Source organism: Oxyura jamaicensis, chromosome 13, assembly GCF_011077185.1.
Source record: "Oxyura jamaicensis isolate SHBP4307 breed ruddy duck chromosome 13, BPBGC_Ojam_1.0, whole genome shotgun sequence".
In the NCBI taxonomy this organism is placed as follows: Eukaryota; Metazoa; Chordata; class Aves; order Anseriformes; family Anatidae; genus Oxyura; species Oxyura jamaicensis.
In genome coordinates this window covers 1,183,321-1,206,636 of record NC_048905.1, presented here as the reverse complement: position 1 = coordinate 1,206,636, position 23,316 = coordinate 1,183,321, and the positions used below count along the sequence as shown (strand labels likewise).

Here is a 23,316-nt window from a genome sequence, read left to right as displayed (position 1 = left end):
GTGCCCCAAGTGCAGGACCCGGCACTTGGCCTTGTTGAACTTCATACCGTTGGCCTCAGCCCATTGGTCCAGCTTATCCAGATACTCCTACAGAGCCTTCCTACCCTCAAGCAGATTGACACACGCACCTAACTTGGTGTCTTCTGCAAACTTACTGAGGGTGCACTCTATCCCCTCATCCAGATCATTGATAAAGATATTAAGGAGAACTGGCCCTATTACTGAGCCCTCGGGGACTCCACTAGTCATTGGCCTCCAACTGGATTTAACTCCATTCACCACAACTCTTTGGGCCCGGCTACCCAGACACTTTCTAACCCAGTGAAGCGTATGCCTGTCCAAGCTAAGAGCAGCCAGTTTCTTGAGGAGAATGCTGTGGGGGACGGTGTCAAAAGCCTTACTGAAGTCAAGGTAGACCACATCATCCACAGCCTTTCCCTCATCCACCCAGCGCGTCACTTTGTCATAGAAGAAGATCAGGTTCATCAAACAGTATCTGGCTTTCATAAACCCATGCTGACTAGGCCTGATTGCCCGCTTGCCCTGCAAGTGCTGCTTGATTACACTCAAGATAATCTGCTCCATGAGCTTCCCTGCCACCGGGGTCAAACTAACAGGCCTGTAGTTTCCCGGGTCTACCTTCTGGCCCTTTTTGTAGATGGGCGTCACATTTGCTAGCCACCAGTCAACTGGAACCTCCCCTGATAGTCAGGACTGCTGATAATGATGGAAAGCAGCTTGGCCAGCTTTTCCACCAGTTCTCTCAGCACCCTCTGGTAGATCCCATCTGGCCCCATCGACTTGCATACATCTAAGTGCAGGTCACCAACCATTTCTTCATGGATTATGAGGGCCACATCCTGCTCCCCATCCCCTGTCACCAGCTCAGGGTTTTGGGTATCTAGAGAATAACTGGTCTTGCTGTTAAAACTCATCAGTGAGTAAGTCCTGTTGATTTCTAAGAGGCTCAAATAGTTGTGAGAATGACTGTGGAAATTACCAAGCAAATAACACATGTTTGCACACATCTTTTGGGATAAAAATACACTAAACAAAATCGGTAGAAGTCATAGTGTGTAGTGTCTTTAAATATTAGACAACAGAGATTTTAAAGCAAACAAATTAAACTGTAGTCATTGTGATATTAGAGTGACTGTCCTGTTTGTTTTCGTTTGTTTTAAAGCATAAGAAATTTCTTTCTAAATGCAAATCTAAATTTAATTGTTATTAAAATGTTGTTTGTGTTGATTGTGACCACACTAATTGTGAAAATAATGACAGTACTTTCCCTGCAAATCCTTCCTGTGTTAATTTTGTATTGGTTTCTTGTAGCTTAAATATGCAGATTGGTTATGAAAATTAGGTGGGTTTAGGATTTTTGTTTGTTTTTGTCGGCATTGCAGCTGTTCTTTACTAAGAAGTTTTTTGTATCTGTCAGGGAAAATAGACCTTTGTAATAGAGGCACTCAGAATGGAAATTCTTCCCTGTGGGTTGTTCCAATAGGCTTTGGTATTGCTGAACCATAAACAATTTAAAGTATAATTAATGCAGGTGCAATGACTATTGCTAAGATGCAATGTTTTTCCAGATTATTTTTTCCCCAAACTTTTCACCATAGAACATAATAATATTCATTTATTTTTCATCTGAATACATCTCTGATTTTCTTGGAAGTGTCTCTACGAAGTGTATTCTCTTTGCTGAAGCGTTCGGCTGTCATGCAAATTGGACTTTCTATCAGTTTCCACAGGCTTGTCATCACTATGAAAGAAATGATATGTACTTATTTAAAATTGTCCTTTTACTTCAGTGCTGCCAGCTCTCTGCAGTGCCTGACATTTTTGAGAGAAGCAGCCTGTCACATCCTGGGTTATGGGGAGAGCATTTAAAATACGGAAAAGGTGTAGATGACATGGCACTGTTTTTATTTTTATTTTATTTTTATTTATTTTTTTCATCCTCACACTCTTCACTGTTCAAACTCCATGAAATCTGTATGTAAGGTTAGAAGATTCAAGAGAGGAGGAGGGCAGCTGAATTGGAGTGTTTGGTCTATTCCCACAAGATTTATATGTAAACAGGAAGGAACAACGTTAGTCTGGAGGCAGTGTGTAGCCTCCAGCGTATTAGACCATGATATATAAATGCTTATAACAACGTATCTGTGGGAGATTTGTACTCTCCAGAGTACATTGCTGCTTTAGAAACATCAGTTTGTCACTAACAGATTAATGAGCCATTTTAGAGAACTTCTTGGAATCAGCAGGCCAAAGAGATGAAGAGTAGGAGGATCTGTGAAAGTGTTTAACAGAAATGAATTGCTGCTGGTGCTTTGTATGTGAGTGGGGAATGGCTTTAAAAATAATGGGCAGATTACCGGTGCCTGGAACTATTTCCGTTTGTGCTCCCAAAGTGGGTTCATGAGATAAGAGCAAGGTGTATCTGGGTTTTCTACCATTTTGTAATTATTATTATTTTAATTTACACTGAAAAACACAAGGCCAAGAAAAACAGCATAAAAATCTAACATGATTAGTAGTAGAATTTAGTAGGTGATTTTTTTTTATTTTAAAATGCTAATCCTTACAGATTAATTCTTTCCTTTGCAAACCTAAAATGACAAGGAAAAAATAGTATAATCACTCATCTGAACTTTGTCTACACTTCCAACCTGAAAACTCCATGTACATATTTTGTCACACAGAAATAGAAGGAGAAGGACTCTAGGTTCATTTAGAATTAAAACAGAGCCAAGTAAATAAATTGGGATATGTTATGCACAGTCCCAGGTGTTTTTCTCCTGTAAATTTCTGTGAAGCAAGCGCTTGGAGACCATTAGAGTTATACATTAGTAAATAAAATGTGATGCATACTGTTTTTAAACAAACAGATCTTGGAGGGATTTTTCTAAAAACTTTTCCTCCAACTCCTTTTCTTACTCCCATTCAGACTATTATTTCAATGTTGCTCATTAGAATATTATTTAATAGGATTAAATGCTACTTTGTGAGGTGATCTTAAAATTTAAAGTTTTAATTTTTTATGGAATGTAATCTTCAATGTAAATTATTTAGTTTTAAATGTTTCAAGTATAAGATAATCACAACTGCTTTGATAAAAAGGAATTGTAACTGAATCTTGCTAAAGGTTATTCCAAGTTCAAAGAGATAATGGGGCAGCATTCAGTGTCAAAATGAGCACTGAAGTCAGTGATTATTTCATGAATTAATGAGTTATCTGAGTTATAAGGCATCATGTTTAGGGCAACATTTGGAAAAGCAGCTTTGTTTTTGTCCGTGTTTCCAATTCTGATACAACAGGGTACTGTAATCAAAACTATTGACTGCAATTTCAGTTAAATTTTGGAAAAAAAAAATATATATATATATATATATATTTAGGGCTGCCCAGATCAATTACTAATTTCATGCTGATGCATCCTAATTTTTTTATGACTGAATACTTTAGCCTGAGCTTTTCACCTTTCCTTACATCTTTGTCAATAACATGGAGTTGGTATGTAACACTTGTGTAAGGCTCAAGATAGTGCCTTAGTATTGATTAACGTTCACACTTAGCCCACCATTACTTATTTCTTTATTTATTTTCATACAGTTTAAGAATGATTATACTTACAGCAAGGTTATCAGAGGAAATGCCTTTGGTCCTCTCTAGATCAAAAGTGCATTGTCACATAGGTTAATACTTTTTTTTTTTTTTTTTTTTTTTTTTAATTTGTGCAAATACAATGTCACAAGCAAAGCAAAAACTAATAATATACTCACATGTGCAAGACTTCATACGAGAAAAAAAAAATCCTGAAGGTCAGAAAATGCATCTGAAAGCAAACCAAAGCATTTTGTTATTCCATGATACAGAGGGAATATGAAGTAGTTTGTCATAGGGTATTACCATTTATATTTAACAGAACAAAAGAATAGAAAAAAAGACTTGAAAATGTTAAGGAAAATGAAGAATGTGTGTGCATGTAGGTGTGTTTGGACATGCATCTATGCTTTCCTTAATGTGTCCACTGGGGAATTTATGTTGCAGAAAAATCTTCATTGCTAACTGAGAAGAAAGATTTTTACCTGAAAGGAAATACTAGTAAAATAGTCAATAATCTGCTTGGTTAAACAACAACAACAAAACACCCCCCTCTCTCCTCCTCCCCCCTCTCCCCCCCAACACAATAAAACAATAAAATAATAAACCCCTAAATATAGCAAAGTCATTTCCTTCATCTATATGCCCAAATAAAATATATAGTGTTTTTGTTTTTCTAGAGGTGCATCCTTAGGCAGCTAATTAGGGCTTAGCCTAATGGGATCACAGAAGGGACACACTTTTATTAGAATATTACATCTCTCAACAGCAAAAAGCTTACAAATCCTGTTTAAAGCTCAAATTGGTCAAATGTTTCTCTTTTTTGTAATATTAAAACCAAATGTATACTTTTTCATCGTGATCCCTTTGTAGTTTGTTTTAACATTTTTGAAGTAGGACTGTGTCATCACTGATGTGATATTAATTGGAGTGTTGCAGTTGCTTTTTTCAGGGGTATTGTAAGCATTTAGAATTCCTCTTCTCAGAGATCCACTGTATCTTCATAGCATGAATAAACTTCCATTTCAGCAATGCTGAAGCAGCAGAAGTGATTACTTTGAGATTTTTTTATTACCTTTTTTATTTTTTATTTTTTTTTGGGGGGGGGGAGGGGTGGGAGGGGATTTTTTTCTGGTATATTTTGCAATCTGGGGAATTACCTGTACAGTAAAATTTGAAAGTTCAGACAATACTGACAATGCTCTGCTTATAGCATTTCAGACCTTCACTCTTGAAGCTGAAATATCTTGAGTTGTTGATGATTGTCAGTAGTTCAGAATAAATGAACACCCTGTAAGGCTAAGCAAGGTGATGCAGGACTCCTTAAAATGTCAGCAGGTTGCATCTTAGAGGGAAGGACTGTAATTATTTGTGTTTAACAGGTTTTGTAACGGGCAGCCAGTTTCTCTATCCTTGTCTTTTGGCAAACTATGAAGGATGTAAATAACCTGTTCTAGTAGTAAAATACTGAGTGCACCTCAAACTGTTTTATTCTTATTAAGACTCAGTTTGTATTGGACCAAAGCCTGCAGTTGGCAATTTAGGGATAGTTGTGCAGCCTTTTAGATGTGAACAGGCAGGTGGAGCTAGCTAGCACAACAGGCACAGTAATGGCTCTTTTGCCATTGGGGTCTCCTTGCCTTGGAGTGATTCTTTGATGCAAAGATTGTTCATCAGCAGGGCTATATTTAAAAGATGTATATATATATATGTTTGCATATGTTGTTTTCTAGGAATATATTGTTTGATATTTTCCTTGAAAAATAATGCAAATACTTATCATAAAAATGAGTATCACATGCTTTAAATGAAGACCCACTCATTTTATTAATAATTTTGTAAGTTGTTTTGATGTTATTTACAATGATATGGAGCAGCATTGACTTGGCAATTCTTTTACTTTATAAATATGTTCCTAAGCAGTATCTCAAGGAACTGTAAAGCACCAGGAAAAGGAACAGTTGCCCAAATATCATGCTAGTTCAGCTCTGCATCTAAACACAAAATTCCCATGTTTTATCCAGATGCAATCTCACTATCAAATACTGACTTCTTCTTATCCTGGAAAAATATTTTAAACTTTTATTTTAAGATTATTTAAAACCAGCAATAAGCAATACAATTTTCTTGTAGCAGTCCCTTCAAAACAATAACTTCATTTGCTATTTACATTAATCAAACTTTCTAATTACATCTCTGGTGGTCTGCTTAATCACCAGTTTATTTCCACTCTATTTAAGATGTGATTTTCCTTATTCTTTATAATTTTTAATAATATTTTTACTCTTTTGAAATGCTGCTATTAACAACTTACAGTAAGGGAAACCTGGAATTGATAGCAATATAAAAGGTTGCTGCTCTAGGTATTTACCTTGCTGAAGATCTGTAGCATTGTACAATTACATAGGAACTCAGAATTATTCTCTCTACAAGAATAACATAGAAATATAGAAGTGAAGAAATATTTCAAACGCAATTATAAATAAATATTTTGGATATTTCTTGCAGCTTAAAATATCTTATTGTAATTCAGAAACCCAACTAAATAATACCACTTAATTTTCTGTCTTGAGGAAAAAAAATAGTTTCCATAACTTTTATTTCAAGTGAGTACAGTTTAGACTATTCATCTTACTTCGCATTTGTATTGTTCAACTGAAAATCCTGCAAAGAGAGGAGAAGATCCTTTCAAAAGAGAAAAATAGGAAGATAACAAATGTGTGATTCTAGAGCAAATAGCAGAGTTAGATTACAGCCTTCAGTCCAAGTTCACTTTTATCAATCTTCATCTTATTATCAACAGACAGCAAGTTAGAAAGCTAAAAGACTCATGGCATATGCTTTTTGAGTGGAACGATGTGCAGATTGCTTGATCACTAAAAGTGCAGTATCATTGTTCAGTCTGGGTGACTGTCACAAATGAAAATCAAATGTCTTAGTGTCTTGCTAAACTAATTGAGCTGACAGGGAACACATTAGCCATAACTGCTTAATTTCATTGGAGTGCACAAAGTACAATGATACTGCATCACAGTGCAGTTTATAAATCACTGTGGAGAAACAATGTCAGTGTTGGCTACTGCCAGTAGTGCTAGGGAGACAAATATTCATGGTCTTGTCACTGAAATGATAAGCAGTCCCGTACTGCAAATTTCATAAAATCAGTAGAAAGAAGTTTTATGTCTAGTACTCAAGCTCTACTAACATTTGTTTGGCTTTCCTACAGAAGTCTCTTGTGTGATTCAATAATACTGTGTTTTTCTAAGATCTGTTTTGCAGAAGGTAAACAGCACATCTTAGTTCATTTTTTCAGCTGAGAAATGAGAATTGCTGATAAATAATTTGGGGATAGTTGCTGCAGAATGGCTTTGGAGCCACTTTGGGAAGTGGGATTTGATGGATCAAGAGAGCTCTACTTGAACTTTGTGTAAGGATCTTGATGTCAATGAAGTATTCATTGTCATTTTTGAAGTGAATATTTACAGATTGTGAAAAATACATTTTTTAGAAAGGGCATGACAATTTATTTTAGCATTTATTTTTTATTATCCATTCCTAAAACCCATTTTTTTCAACACTTTATTCTGCTTTCATGTAAGTCACTTTGTGGTGTTTCCAATGTTCATAGAACAGACTTTCCATGGTAATTTTCTTGATATATGAGATAATTAGTTATGGATGGAATGTGTTGCAATGGTTGTTTTTGAAAAAAATAAGGATCGAAAGGATTTTCAGTGAACAGCTCTCAGGGAAAGCCATTACTTTTGAAGTAAATTCGCTGAAGCTGCTTTAGCTTGAAGTGCTTCCATTTTGGCTTGTTTTCTGTACCGTTTGAGTAGTGAAACATGTCGTGTTTCAGTGCAAGTGTGTCCTTCATTGGTAACTTCATTTGAGTCTAAGGAGGCAGCAGACTTAACACTTACTCCTTTCTTCTTGAGTATATAACTTTTAATATATTAAGATATATTTTGTAGTGTAGATGTATATTTTTCATAATTTACTTAAGCAGCACTTTTAAATATGTCAGACTTTTTTTTTTTTTTTTTTTTTTTTTTTAAGAATGTGTTAAATATAGCATTCAGGCAAAATCTTCAGCTTCAAGCATTTTCAAAGAAAATTAGATGGCTTTAAAATGCCATACTGGGAAATGCAGTAAAGCATTTATTTATGCGAGTTAGAAATAACCAGGAAAGCGATGAGAAGGGACTTAAGCCAAATCGCAAATGAGTTCTCCATTCATTACTAATGAGTAGAAATAAATAGCTTATTCAACTCCCTGCTGCTGTATGTCATATTTATAAAACACAAAATGTTCCTTATACTTATTTATTTTTCTTCGCCTAACTGTTCTGATTTTATTACTTCCAAAGTGTTTCAGTAGCTGTGTTATATCCCTGTTAATAAAAGTGCTGGTACACATTGTCAGGCTATACTATGAATCAGCCTTATTTTCTGTAATGTAGAAGGAAAAAGGAAAACAAAACAAAACAAAACAAAACAAAAAAACTGTATTTTAAATGTTGTTATTGTCAATTTGGAGTATCCTCTTAAATGATTTGAAAAAAATTTACATCTGTCTCCATCCTTGGCATTCGACTTTGTCATTGTCATTGTGCACATTCAAAATTCAGGAGGTTTATTTCTTTTTTTGCCTAGATCTTCATTGCCTTTATTCTTCTTTATACATATATGTGTGTGTGTATGTATATAAGATGAATATAAATAAGACAATATAAGCAGTAGTGCCAGTTTTCAGATTTAATGTTTTCCAGCACAATAACTTTCCACGGATCATTGGCCATTAACTAACAACTTGGGTGTCTGTAACAATTCCATCGATCTAAAGTTGGGTTTAAATTTCCCATTGTATACATGTTTCCAGCAGCAAATGTGTTTCCATACAACTACCACACAAAGATAACTCATGAACTCAGGATAAAAGTATTCATGAATATGGTAAAAATTTAACTTATACTAAAAATTAACATTTTTTATTATGGTATGAGAAAAAAATGCCTTAAAATTATTTGTTACTTTCTGCATATTGTATGAAATAAAGGAGGAAAACTTGAGAAGCTTAAATTTTACTGGTGAGGAAAAGAAATCTCTTCTTGGATCAGGATAGAACGTTAGTAGCCATCCATTTTCTGTTGCCTCCATTTCTGCATTGGGATAGAATCAGAAAGTTTGCCAAGTGTAAATGTCTGTAAACCATGGGATGATAGAAGCTGTACAAAATAATAGTATTTGTGTATGTTAAGAAAATATACTAATTGTCTCTTCTAGGGTTTATTTGTAAATTTGTCTATGCGAGTTGAGATATGCACAATATATTTTTTTTAAGCCTTGTGTTCAGGGTGACTGACAAACTTGTATTTTTATACTTTGTACAATGTATCTATATGCAAGTATTTTAAATATTCTATGCACCCATATTTTGTCTGTGTAATGGTTTACAGAGCATAGTCAGCACAGTCATTGTGAGGTTTTGTTTCATTATTCTTTCACCCTATTGTAATTAGTGTCTTTTGCCATGCTTCTCAAATGAGTTGGCTCCTGCTTCATCTCTATACTTAAACTATGCTTCTACCAATCCCGTTCTGTGATTTTAATAGGATGCTATGGTCTTACCAAAGTAAAATCATCCTTTACTAGACATTTCATTTCTTCCACTTCTTCACAGCCTTCTGTGTGTCTGTCTTCCTAAAATACATTTGTGTGTTTGTTTTGATGTTTATCTATAGAGTAGAGGGGAATTCCCATATTTATTGTGAAATTTTAAGAATTTTATTCTTTGTAATGTTTTTGCAAGGTAATGATGTTCTTAACTTCAAAGTGCCTATACCTCCTCTACCTGTGGCCCCCCCCCCCCCCCCTCAAAAGGCTGTGAGAGTTTTATAAAAATGTATATATATATATTTAAGGTATCCTATTTCAATAATCAGAAACAGCACATCTGAAATCTAGGGCCATTTGATGCCAACTAATTTTTAGTTGGTACACCAGCTCTGTTTCTGGAACACAGTGTGCTTGGTTCTGAACTCCAGCATGGTGACTTGGCTTTTCCTTCTGCTATACCAGTGCTCCAAATTTACAGATTTATGTAATTCATTTTTATGCACTGAATAATGCCTGTTTAGTTTTGTTCTTCCTTTCCTTTTCTGCTTTTACTGAGGTCTAAAGAGGAGGGAAGAATGTTCTATATATATGTTTTATATTAATACATGTAGGTTATACTTTAGAATAGGAATAAAATGCAATATCCCAAGGATAATAGGGGAGCAATTGCTACAGCTCATCTACTTTATGTTGTGGTATGTTATTATAATGAAGACTAATACATTTTCTTTCTGGCAATATATGACTGAACATTTTCCAGTATCTTTTTATGAAGCAAATATTGCAGTACAGTGCTGAAGCACAACAGTAACATTCTTTAGATGTAGGTGGGATGTTCTCGAAAGCAGACTCTATTCCTAACTAACGAGAACTCATATTGCAATTTATGCAACAAAATTTTCATATCTTATCTTATAAGATCTCAGTTATTCAATGCTAGAAATTAGTTTGTGATATGTCACCACAATAGGTAATTATTTCTTCAAAATTGGTGTCTGTGTGTGTTCCTGTTTTCAAATGCCCCAGACTGATGCATAGATGCAGGCTCTCATACTGTGACATGGCTGAATCCTGGCGTTGTTGATAAGTTTTTGGTGACATTTTTTTGTTGTTGTCGAAAACAAGCTTTTGTAAGCTACCAGTTCTCACTAATCAGTGAAGACTGATCAGATCAATCCAAATAGTGTGAGGTCTGAATATGATTTTGTAGAACAAGGTAAAAAAAAAAAAAAAAGAGTGGGTTTAGAATAGTTTTTCTTTGGTGTTCCTTCAGTAATGTTTTACAGCCCTTGACCCTGCGATCTGTGATCAGATATACAGCCCCTTTTTGTATTTTTAATGGATTATTATTTTTTTTAATATAGGCTAATATATAATGAATGTTCTATGTCTGTTTAACAGGTCTTAGTAATTTTTGTAATTATTTTGTCCACTAAAACATAAAAATATCTCCCAAATACTGTTCATTAACGGCCTTCATTGAGACAAAGAAAGCTGGCAGTCTCCTAATACTGCAAATATTTAGCCAGATGCTTAATTGTGCTCTCTAAATCGTCCCATTGAAGTAACCAGAGTTACTTCATCTGTAAAATTAAGCATAAGCATAAGACTCTGTAGCATAGAAACCTTGGAGACTTCCCATTGATTTCAGTGCCCAGGGGAAAGTTAACAGACTTTGAAGAGATTTAAATTTAGAGAAGTATTTGAATGGGTAGCTGCAATTTTTGAGATATAAGGGCAGATCCAGAGTTCTTGCTTTACTGAATTCATTGAAGACAATGAGATGAAATTCAGATCTGTAAATGTTCCTGTTTTTTAGAACATGCAGGCTTGTAAAGTGCTATAGATATTGCTGGTTGTTAACCATCTAAAAATATTCTCTTTTTTTTTTAATATTGAAACAAAAACTCACAAGTCATTCACCAAATATCAATACACAATTACGCTTTTCTATATTCTTATTTCTTTTATTAAGTATACACAAACTCTTTGATACTGTAAAAATAAATAAAATTACTTACAGATATTCTAACTGAAATGTTTACCTTCAAGATAAGTCACAATGTATAAATGTGTATTTGCACCTTTTTTATATGTATGCTATTTCAATGCAAACAATTTTTCTGTTGTTTTTATAATCACAGGACTATACCTTGACAATGTACTTTCAGCAAGCATGGAGAGATAAGAGGCTGTCGTATAATGTAATACCTCTAAACCTTACTCTGGACAATAGAGTAGCTGATCAGCTATGGGTTCCCGATACCTATTTTCTGAATGACAAGAAGTCATTTGTACATGGTGTCACTGTGAAGAACAGAATGATCCGTTTGCATCCAGATGGAACGGTTCTTTATGGACTAAGGTCAGTACAAACCATTTCTGACTCTTCTAGTTTTCGTCTTTTAATTACGGTTTCAAATTAATATATTTTCTTTGCCTTTCTCAAATGCTATTCTTTGTATTGCTATATTCTGTAAAACTGATACTCCACAAACAATTTCAACTTAAGTATTTTAAGAATGGATTCAGGTTTTTGTGATAAAGTTTTAAGATAAGCTTCCATATTTAGTACACTTCAAAGATGCTTAGGTACAGATAAGGCTATAAATACTATTGTAAATACAAATTATAGATTAAAAGCTGTTTTTAGAGCTGCTTCCACAATGGAATTGAAATAAGAAATACCAAGTGATAATTAGAGGGGAAAAAAAAGGAAAAAATCTGTAACAGAACTGATTGTTTAACTAAATTGTATGTTTTATAAATATTTTTGATCATTCAATTGGTGTGTATGTTACTCTCATGAAAATCAGTTTTCTGATGACATTTGACCTGAAATGTCCTTCAACCTAATGCTGTTAGCATATGACTACATGGAAAGTGGTGGTTAAATGAACAAGTTCTTAATGACTGAACAAATCAGCAGAAGAACTTGAGCAGATGTCCAAGTGAGGAAAATGTCTGTTTGGTAGTATTCATAGAAAAAACAATTCCCATGAGAGGTAATTTAAATACATTCCTGCAAGAGATGACTAACTATGGAGTGACAAGATAGCAAGATAATAAGTGACAAGGTAACAAGATAAAAAGCACTAAGTGGCTTTAAAGAAAAAAAATAAAAAAAAATAAAAAAAAAACTGCAGACGTTTAATTTAGAATGTCTGATATTTTCACATTGAGGCAAATTCAAAATATTAATTTTGGGGAATGCTCATTCTTAAAACTTTTATTACTGTATATCTTTCATTTTCAGTAAGATTTTTCTACTGTGCCTATAACTGAGGACAAGGAGGATGCATTTTTAATTTGGTTATTTTCTACTCAGACGTAAAGGAGAGCAGCACAGTCTTGTGTATTTAATTCTGTCATTTTAACAAATACGCATCATGAAGTTCACATCTAATTAAGATCTGTTAGAAATCACTGGTCTTGATTCTTACTGCACTTTAAAATTAAACATTGAGGTGTTTCTGGAATCCTTATCTTAGATCAATGAGATCACTGCGAAAATGTAACTGATCTTCATATATTTAAGTAAAATTCTCCTTAGAGCCTCTTGTTTAGATCATAGCTACCTAAACTGGAACTTAAATGTCTAAAGCTAAGTCCTAAATTCTTCTGGGACTTCAGGTTTAATGCTTTTGGCATTTGACTTTGATATTGATGCCCTGATCTGAAAGTTTCCTCAGGTAGGAAAGGGTAGTAAAGTTTAGCCTACTCTGTTATGCCAGGAAATGCCTTTCTCAGAATAGTAGGTTTTTATCTCTTAGTTAGAAACCATTTTCCTGACATCAAGAGATTGATATCAGATCAGTGCTGTCACCACTACGCTGGAGTCTGGCATAAAATGCCTCCTGTGTGGATGATCCTTGGACTCTTGCAGTTTGTGCCAGATGGTGATTCACCTTCAGAAAAGAGGGATGAAAAGTGTGAAAATGCCCATTAGCAATGTACTTCATGGTTTTGATGAACTCTCCTAATGTGTGACATGCTGATATGATCTTTCGTTTAGAACCTAAAACCAATGTCATCATCTTAGTGGGACAGATCTGGGCTTTTCCTGGCTCCTTAGCTTTCTCTACCCTTAAGATAAGAGACAGTGCTTCTACTTATGTTTGACAGTTTTTTTATTGTTTTTTTTTTTTTTTTGGTTTGGTTTGTTTTTTTTCAACCTAAAAAGTGAAGGGCTGTTAAACCTACAAAAACAAATACAATTAACTAAAAATAAACAGAATTGACTAGTGGGATTTGTTAGCCATCAAAAGTATGGCTTCTTGGTTATGACCACAGATGAATAGTATATAAGTAATTAGATTTTTTTTTAATTTTTTTAGAACGCCAACATACAAATCTGTATAAAACTTGAGATGAGGTAGAGAATTTAATTAAAAAATATGCAAATTAAGTCCATTTATTTAACTAATGGAAACTTGAAACAATGTATTTCATTCCTAGATCTGTAGCACAGACTAAATATTGATATGAACTGTAGAGAAATGTTTTGTTATTTATAACTAAATGGAATTCACTTTGATTTGAAAATTCTGATATTTTATGCTGGTTATGATATTTACCAATTTTTACTGTCTGTAGTTGTGTTTTTCTGTGTGAGGACAGTTCAGGTGTTGACACTATGGCTGGGGGCAAGCTGAGTTTTTGTTATTGTTCAATGAAATTATGCATACTTGGCATCTTAAAATGTTGAAAAGTTCTATTAACAGTAAAGTATGAAGTAACTACCTAACACATTTGTATCAACAGAATGAGAGTAGTAAGAGCATTATGGTTTTGAGTATGATTTTCAATTCATGACTGAAAAAAATTATTATATAAATATTAGATTTAATAACTATTTCTGACAGTGACATTGCTATTTCTGACAAGTTATTTTTCATTCTGACTACTTAACTGATATTTCTCTATTTGATGATATTGGGAAACAGGAAGTGGAACTCAAAAAAGATTGTTCTGTAAAAGAAACACCTGGCAAGTTTTTTTCACTAGAAATGTTTAAAACATTTGTGAAAAATGTTTTTTTTTATTATTTTTTTTGTTTCCCAAAAGAAACATGATATATTTGGTTAAAAAAAAAAAAAAAGTTGAAACTAAAAGCTTAGTTTTACTTTTTTTTTCTTTTTGACAATTCTAATTTTCACAATTTTTAAAAATATATATCTTTCATATTCTTACAAGATAACATTGCATTCTTTCTTGCAAGATAACATATGCATACACACTCTCTCTTTTTCTGAGTTTTGGAGGAAGCATAACTCTATGCTTTAAATTAAAAAAAAAAATCTTATCTTTTTTTTAACTTCTGTGACATGTTTTAGTTAGAAAGAAATTGAAAACATTTAAAGGCAAAATATGTAGTGATTGTCAATGAAAAATATTTTTTTGGTCTCAGTTTCTTGGAAAAGAAAGGTTTTTTTTAAATAAATCTTGACTACATCTGTGCATACATAAGTTTGCATCACAATGCTTGCTGGGAATTTGTTGCCTAGGCTGTATGTGTGTTTCTAGCTTTATCTTTTTCTTGTCAATTCTGTAAGGTTTCTATCTCTGTCATTCCTGGGATGCAGCTCATTTCCAGGAAAAGTGTTGCCAACAGCAAGAGGCAAACCTGATAATCAGTATAATCCCATGATAGTTGGGTAATTACACTCAAAGATTGTTCTTATATTCCCTGATAATTAATGATCCATGGACCAATCTTTGTAGTAAAATGTAAAAAATCCTACCTCCTGCTCCTTGCAGGAGGAAAAAAAAAATCATTGCCTCCAGAAACCTACTCAGTAGGTTTCAGAAAGTTTTTGGAGGTCAAACACAGGGGTGGATGGAGTAAGCATACATGCTGATTAAAAAACAAAAACAAACAACAAAAAAACCACCACCATTATGCAATTGGCTATATTCTGCTTTTGCCTTTACTGGGCCATGTCACAGTAAATGTTATGATTCTAATGTTAAGGTTTGTTTTATAGCTTTAAATCGTATTAAATAGCTATTTTATCTAAAATGAATTCAAAGTTATGTGACTAAAGTGTCAATCATAGTTATATATTTAATTTTGGCTTAACATTAGTTTTCACTTATCTTAAATACCCCCCCAACACACACACATAAAAATACCTGCACTCTACTACTGTTCTGAAATCGCTATTATTATTAATTAGTTTTAGCTTATATTTGTGATGGCATATTCTTACTTTGAGATGTATACAATAAAATTAAGATTCTTTTAAATATCAACATTAATTTTTTGCTTTCTTTCCATACATGAACATGTATGTATAATTTTATATACACACGTATACATGAGTTTCTATGAATTCAAGTTCATTTACCTTGCTTGCCATAATTAAATGCATTGTGAGTGATCTTATTACAAAAATGGTCTTAATTTAAAATGAAGACACTTAGCTGTCCCATTCTTCTATGCTCCTATAATTTAATTTCTATTTTGGATGTAGCCAGTGGTGATCTCTTAACATTGTTCTTCATTTTTTTGGTATGCATGGTATGCATGTCAGATCTGATTAGATTTAACACTGTGAAGGTAAATTTCAGGAAGATCTAGGAGACTGTTTTGTAAGCAACTGGCTTATGCCTTCACTGAGAGTAGAGAGAGAAAGAGAAATGGCTAATAGTGAATGTACACATCTATATGGTAATTACAATGTTCTCGTAGCGTGCAGTGATGCTCCTGTAGGGCTTTAGTTAAGAGCATGACTAAACTGTGACCAGCTTTTTTACAGATAACGTGACATATTGGTTGCTTCCAGTTTCAGAAAGATTTTTATTTCTGAAGGATAGCTACCAGCTCTTTATGTTTTGGAGAAATAAAGGAAAGAGGTTTGTTTTTCCCCGTTCAAGTTTCAGGATGATATTTTAAAAAATGACTGAACTTTTTTTGCAATTAAAAAATTACTTTATTCCATATTCCATCTGAAAAGAAATTTCCTTTGCCAGATATGTGAAGGCTAGGACATTCAGTAGATGATACACTCAAATCACAAAAATTGTAGAAAATTGCAAGGTATAGGCTGAAATGAAGAGCCATTACAGGAAAAATGATTATTGGTAGACAAGATGGCTTTCATTAGGATATAAGTGCTTTGACAACATGTGTAGAAATGCGGATTTTGAGAACAAAGATTCAAATCTAGAAAAATAATCAGTTTACTGTAGGTTGAAAAAATCTGGAAAAACATATGCAGCCAGAACTCATTAAAAGATATGGCTTTAGTTAAATTTCTGTGTGTGAAAATAGATGATTTATATAATACACATAGCAGAAATAGTTGCTATGGCACATAAAATTTATTTCTTAAGTTAATATATATAGTTTTCCTCTGACTTTTGACATCAAATCTATTCCAAAATGCAGACGGATAATTCTGACGTGTTTTGGTTCATTCTGCGTAGTTGTAAATGTTCTGTTTTCAGCTGGGATGGAGTTAATTTTATTTCTACTGGTTGGTATGGTGCTGTGTTTTGGATTTACAAGTAGAATAATGCTGATAACACACCAATGTTTTAGCTGTTGCAGAGCAGCGTCCCACAGAGCCGAGGACGTTGTAGCTCCTCACGCTGCCCTGCCAGCGAGGAGACCAGGGGTACTCCAGGAGCTTGGAGGGGACAGGACCAGGACAGCTGGCTCAGGGTGGCCACAGGGACATTCCATACCCATCCCGCACCATGCAGCACCATGAAGGACAGTAAAACTGGGGGGGAGGAGGGGGGTTGGAAGCTGGATGGCATGAAGGGGGGTAGATTCTTCTGGTCTGGTTGAGCATTGGTCAGCAGGTGGTGAGCAATTGCATTTTGCATCACTTTCTGTGTATATTATTTTTTATTACTATTGTTACTGCTTCCTTTTCTGTCCTATTTAACTGTCTTTAGCTAAACCCATGAGCTTTTGCCTTTTTCTTTCCACCTTCCACCCCCCAATTTTCTCACTTATCTTTCTTGGGGAGGGGTGGGAAGAAGATGAGCAAACAGCTGCATGGTGTTTAGCTGCCCGATGGGCTAAACCATGACATGAGGAAACAGTTCTCTGATTTTTTTTTTTCAGCCTGTAGAAGTATTAGAATTTTTAGTTATGGTTTTATTTTATTTTTTATTTTTTTCCCAAGGTTAGAATGCATGTTTTGAGAAGGGGGACAAGTAAGACACTTCTGTTTGCCAATTTGGAGCTTCTACTTGTGTAACTGTTTCTTGGGGTGGTCCTCCTGGAATTCATTTCTCTGCTGGATATAAGCATATGGGTGATGTGTGTCAGAACAAGGATGAAATAAATACTAGAGTAGTAGGATTAAATATAGTTGAAGTGTCAGAAAACAAACATGTTTCTCATGGTTTTGCACCAGGATATCTATAGAGATTTTTACATTTTTACGCTTCTAGCAGTCCTCACAAGTGAATACTGGTATAGTGTATAGTCATTGAGGACTGATGTCCGCATAACGAAGAATGTCCCATTTCCTCAGGGGGCTATTTTTATGCTTTTTGTGACTGGAGCTTGTGGATTTTATTGTTGGTGTTTTGTTTTGTTTTGATTTGATTTTTTTTTTCTTAAAAAAAAAAATACCCAGAACTTTTGCTAGGGGCGACATCCTGGGAGATGGCAACATTTCCAACCTTTTTAGCCAAAAGACAAAATGAAGTAGGAAGGTGTAGTTCTGTCAAACATGAAAGACTTGTCCCATTTGAAAGCCTAACAGTTTTCATTGTTAAGTTTTATCTAATATATTGTTGACTATGTTTCCAGCCCAACCAATGTTTCCTAACATGTTCAACATATATAACCTCCTATGTCTCTTAAATGGGGATGAGGATCTTGCTTTGTCTGCCTTTTTTCTTTTTTTTTTTTTTTTCTACCAACATGTGAATTCAATGATTCAATGTAGTCACGGATGCTTGGATTTTGTATCTTCTCCTCTGTGTCGTCTGTTATCTACTTATTTTGCTCTGGGTGCAAGGAAAATTTCACTGTTGCAAGTAAAATAGACTCCCCTGCACTACGGTGTATTAAAACAGCCTTGGGCGTTTTCATTGTGTAATAGATTTTTTCAGCAATCTAACATCTCATGTGGAGCTTCTTATCTGATAGTGCGAAAAGCAATCCCCTTTCTAAATGCCTTTAGTTTTCATGGGAACATAGTATTTGAGAGGTGAATTGTTGACACCAGGAATCCTTCAGTAAATCATCTGATTCTTATTTTGCTACTTTTTTTTTTTTTTTTTTTTTTTTTCTCGCCCCGATAGGGCTTATTTCTTAATAAAACCTGGATAATTTGGAGTTAAATTTCCAATTTTCTGTTCTGAGATCATAAAAACTTTTGTGCTAGCTGGAATTAAAATTATGTCTTCGGAAGTGCCAGCTTCCTCTTTAAAAAAAACATCTCAATAGTGTTGCCATTTTATAAACATCCTGCATATCTTCAGAAGGGGTGTTAAAAATGTCATGTAAGGGATATCAAATCACCACTGAAAGTGTAATGTGGGTTTGAGGGGGAAAAACTCTGAATATATTCCCTATACTTATGTGGATAAAATGCATGAAGTGGTTTACCAGTTCATTATTTCCATTTTATTAAATGCCATTCTGAGGAGAACATCAACAGTCTTAGATATTAAGTCCTTTTATTGTCTCTGTCCTAGGGATTTTGGCCTAGTGGAAAGATATACAATGAGATACACAATCAGATCAAAAATATTTTTTGGAATGCAAAGTTTCCAAAGTTTTTCTTAAAGTAAGAAATTAAATGGTACCATAGTGTTGTCACACAAAGTTGTTTGTTTTTTTTTTGTGACGTAAGGGTTTTCTTAGGTTTGGATGACACTTGTTGTCATTCTATACCATGTAAACATATAACACCAAATGCCATAATAGGACAATACTGGCCTATACAAGCATTGCAAAGAGTAAGAGAAGAGTAATTTGAGCAAGACTTGTTTGAACTTGAGAATCTCAATACTGTGAACAATAACTGGGTAATTTTTTGTGCTACTGTGCATGTTCATAGTAGTAATTACTGAACTTTCAGTTGCCAACACTTGCTAAAAATGAATTCTGTCTGACATGCAGTTTAGTTTTGTACAAACTGAATGGGATGAATTGGATTTCTGTGTTCAAACTGTTAAAATATACATACACATTTATAAGAACCCTTAAATCTTGTATACAGCCATTCAAAGTAGGAGCCATTTGAAAACAGGCAGAAATAAATGCAAATATAATAGAAACTGTCTCAAATTGAAGTCATGTAGCTATTACAGAGACTGAAAATTTGAATTGCCTAAGAAGAATTCTGCAGAGTTATGTAGAATTTTGACTACAAAGCATATGAACTAACAATTCCTACAGCATCCAAGGGTGTGAGCAGAGAGGAAGAAGCATTCCCCCAATCTCCTTATCTGGAAATCCCAGAACAGGACAAGTTACCATCTCTTGCTTTGCACGGTCAATTAGATCAAACATGAGGAAAGGAACTTGGGTTTCTTGACTCCCAGCACATTCCTTAAGGGAATTAACTAGTTTTAACCAAACAAAGCATCAACTCTGGCTCAAGATGTGGGCCATATTCTGTTTTTCTTACTCACGCAAATAGTTCAGTTAAGGTCCCAAGGAATTCGCCACAGAACTACTGCTGCTGTTATTTCTAGTCTACAAACTAGACTCCCTTTGTCCTAGGCTCCCTTTGTGACATGAAACAAATAATACAACTCCTCTGCCTCAATTGCTCCATTTATTAAATTGGAATAGTAAAACCTACCTTCTCACAGGGGTGTTGTGAAGATGAATTAATTAGTTTATAAAGTATTTTGATCCGATAAAACAATAAGTGCCAAGCATTATTATGAAGAATTATAAAATGCCAGCCTTGATACACACTTTGGGATGATAGCTGTTTTATAGTTACAAATCTGTTCCATTGTCCTTAGAATCACACTGTTCCATTCTTCCTACATAGTAACACATTCACAAAATGAGCCAATTTTAGGAAATATGCAATTTTTGGAATAAAGAGGAGATCACTGAATGCGATAAGTATCTTTTTTCAATTAAGGACTCATAGATTAAAGATGCATTTTGCTGTAGGATTTAGGATGATATCATTTCAGAACCCCTCCATCCACGGCATGGAGAGAGAGTAGTAGGATTTTAAATACCTCCCCATCTGAAAGAAAACAAAGGTATCTTTTTATTTCAGTTCCTTTATTAGATTTTAAGTATAGCATAAGTACTCAAGAGGGTCTTTTGCTTCTATTTTATATGGAGTAGCTGTTAAATCATTAGTATGTGAATAATTAATTCAATTAAGCTTAATAAGGAAAAAGCTTTAAGTCACAGGAATCTCTTCCATTAAAAGCCCTATTATCCAAGATTACTACGTTGCAATGAAGTGAAAGAAATTCTGAGTTTTATAGCCTAACAGATAAACTGTGGCATTTACTCTCTATTAGCACGAAAATCTCCATCAGCTAAAGAACCCTGTAATAGTTTAAGTTGCTCCAAGGACATTGCATAGATGTAGTCCAAAAACAAATAAGGGTCATCAAATACTTAATCTTGAATTGAAATTTAAATATTAGCATAATTTAGAATTACAGCAACACAAATTATCTGATTTTCTTTCTGTAATGTGTTTTATCATATCACTTGCTGGTCTCTGATTGTAACAATATAAATTTTCATTTAGGGAAGGTATACACAAAATCTTATTGCAGGGTGTGCTGATCAAGAATCAGATAATTAAATGGGTGTTAAATGTGTGTATAATGTTTCTGTACACATGCTTAAATATATGTTGTGTATATTTGCCGTATATGTGCAGCATATGTATATATGTATGAATATTTGCATTTCTTTTTAATCAAAAATCTGGTGAATTCTGAGATGGGTGTTGTAAGTTGGGGCAGGATCAGGGAGCTTTCAGAATGAAGTTGTAAGGCCTTGCATATCTAAGAAATATAAATGTTATGAGTCTATATTTAGAAATGATCGTACATCTTATTCCACCTCTTTCTTGTAGGCACAAGCAGTAACACTTTAGTTGTGATTGTAAAAGAAAAACTATCTATACACTGTTATAAGCATTATTATAAGGCATTGTTTGAAACTACTTCTTAAATGAATGGTCTTTTTCCCTCGTGTTTTATTTTTTCTTGGTATTATTTTTCACGGTAGCAAAATATCTAGTTTTAGTGATTTTTTTTCAAAATGCTTTCGTTTATTTTTTCAATGCACATCCTGTGGAGGGAATCACAGAATCACAGAATAGTCTATGTTGGAAGAGACCTCCAAGATCACCGAGTCCAACCTCTGCCCTAATGCTAACAAGTCCTTGACTAAACTATATCCCTAAGCTCTACATCTAAACGTCTTTTAAAGACCTCCAGGGATGGTGACTCAACCACTTCCCTGGGCAGCCTATTCCAGTGACTAACAATCCTTTCAGTAAAGAAGTTCTTCCTAATATCCAACCTAAACCTCCCCTGGCACAAACTTTAGCCCATTCCCCCTCGTCCTGTCACCAGGCATGTGGGAGAATAGACCAACCCGTACCTCGCTACAGCCTCCTTTAACGTACCTGTAGAGTGCGATAAGGTCACCCCTGAGCCTCCCCTTCTCCAGGCTAAACAGTTCCAGCTCCCTCAGCCATTCCTCATAAGACTTGTTCTCCAGACCCTTCACCAGCTTCGTAGCCCTTCTCTGGACTCGCTCAAGCACCTCCATGTCCTTCTTGTATTGAGGGGCCCAAAACTGAACACAGTATTCGAGGTGTAATCAACTCGAACAGTTGACTTCCTAACCTGCTGTTTTGTTTGTTACTGATTCTTCAAATGGTAAATATTTTTTTTTGAGAAATAGTAATCACCTAAACTCCTAAAATCGATGTAATAATACTTTTTAATTAAAAAGTCTACATCGTTCGGGACTTTTTTTTTTTCCTCCACATATTTAAATTTTATTTGACCCTCAATGTGCAGAGGACTAGAGGAAAGCCTTTCCTGGAAGAATATTTAATCCTGCTTAGAAGGAGAGAAACTAGGATGTTACAAGAAATTCTGTTCTTGTGGTATTTCCAGTTAAGTTCTCCAGACTCAAGGGACACATGTAAACATCTGCAGAAGAGTGTTTTTAAGCCATACTTATCCCTGGTTGTAATGTTGGTTGTTCAGCTGCAATGCAGGCATTTGCTGTAGCCATTTAGTGAGTAGTTTCTGTGCTAAATCACAGTTAAGAAAACAAGTCTGTGTTTATGTGTGCACATGTACACATTTTCCTTCTGAGTTGGCATCCCTGGAACACATTCTACTTCTACTAGTCTAGAACCATGTAATTTAAGGAGACAGAAAACAAAGTTTGGAAAACCATTCTTCTAAATTCACGTGAGCGTGCCATCTGTACGAGCAGATGGGAAATATGTCTCAGGGCCAAAGGAAGACTACAAGAAAAAAACTGGGTTCTTTCAGCATTCAGGCGTGATCAGAGTGTCAGAACAAAAAGGACCTTAGCAATTACTGCAGTGGCCTGACCTGGAGACTGTTTCCTCAGAAATAGCTGTCTGCATAGCAGATGATGGGGCCATAATCAATATCCCATGGCTTGTAGTCTGTGGACACTCTCAGTTCTGGGAGAATACCAGAAAAGAACAAGTGCTCATGTCCCTAAATTCTTCTTACATGTGAACTGTAAATCCAGATTTAGCATTTCATGGGGTTGATTTGCCAGTGTGCTATCCTCCCAGCTAACCTCTGAATTGAGATCATTGCATTTTTCTCCATTTGTATGTGATACAACATGTCATTCTGGAGAACACACTGAAATTCTTTTTTTTATTATTATTTTTATTTTAATTGCAATAAATAAAAGCTATGAATTATACTGACAAGGCTTTCTCTCCTGGGGATGTATTTTAAAACTGACACTTAAAAATATTTCTTTCAACAATTTATCTTGAAAAGTGGAAGGCATATAAAGGTATACAATCTTTTAAAGGATTTTCAGATTTATGCAAAAATAAACTCCTACTTTTTTCACAGCCCTTTGAAGGGTTGTGAAGCCACTGAGAATT

At 34.5% G+C, this 23,316-nt stretch overlaps 1 protein-coding gene across 6 annotated transcripts in view; it reads left to right on the top strand.

The window, feature by feature from the left end:
• The window catches only part of GABRB2 (gamma-aminobutyric acid type A receptor subunit beta2), a 191,207-nt gene that overhangs the window by 69,350 nt on the left and 98,541 nt on the right, over nucleotides 1-23,316 (top strand). For all 6 annotated transcript variants that reach the window (XM_035338275.1, XM_035338278.1, XM_035338277.1 and 3 more), the window contains one exon: nucleotides 11,371-11,591. In XM_035338275.1, the coding sequence (XP_035194166.1) occupies nucleotides 11,371-11,591 (221 nt within the window). The remainder of the gene's footprint in view (nucleotides 1-11,370; nucleotides 11,592-23,316) is intronic.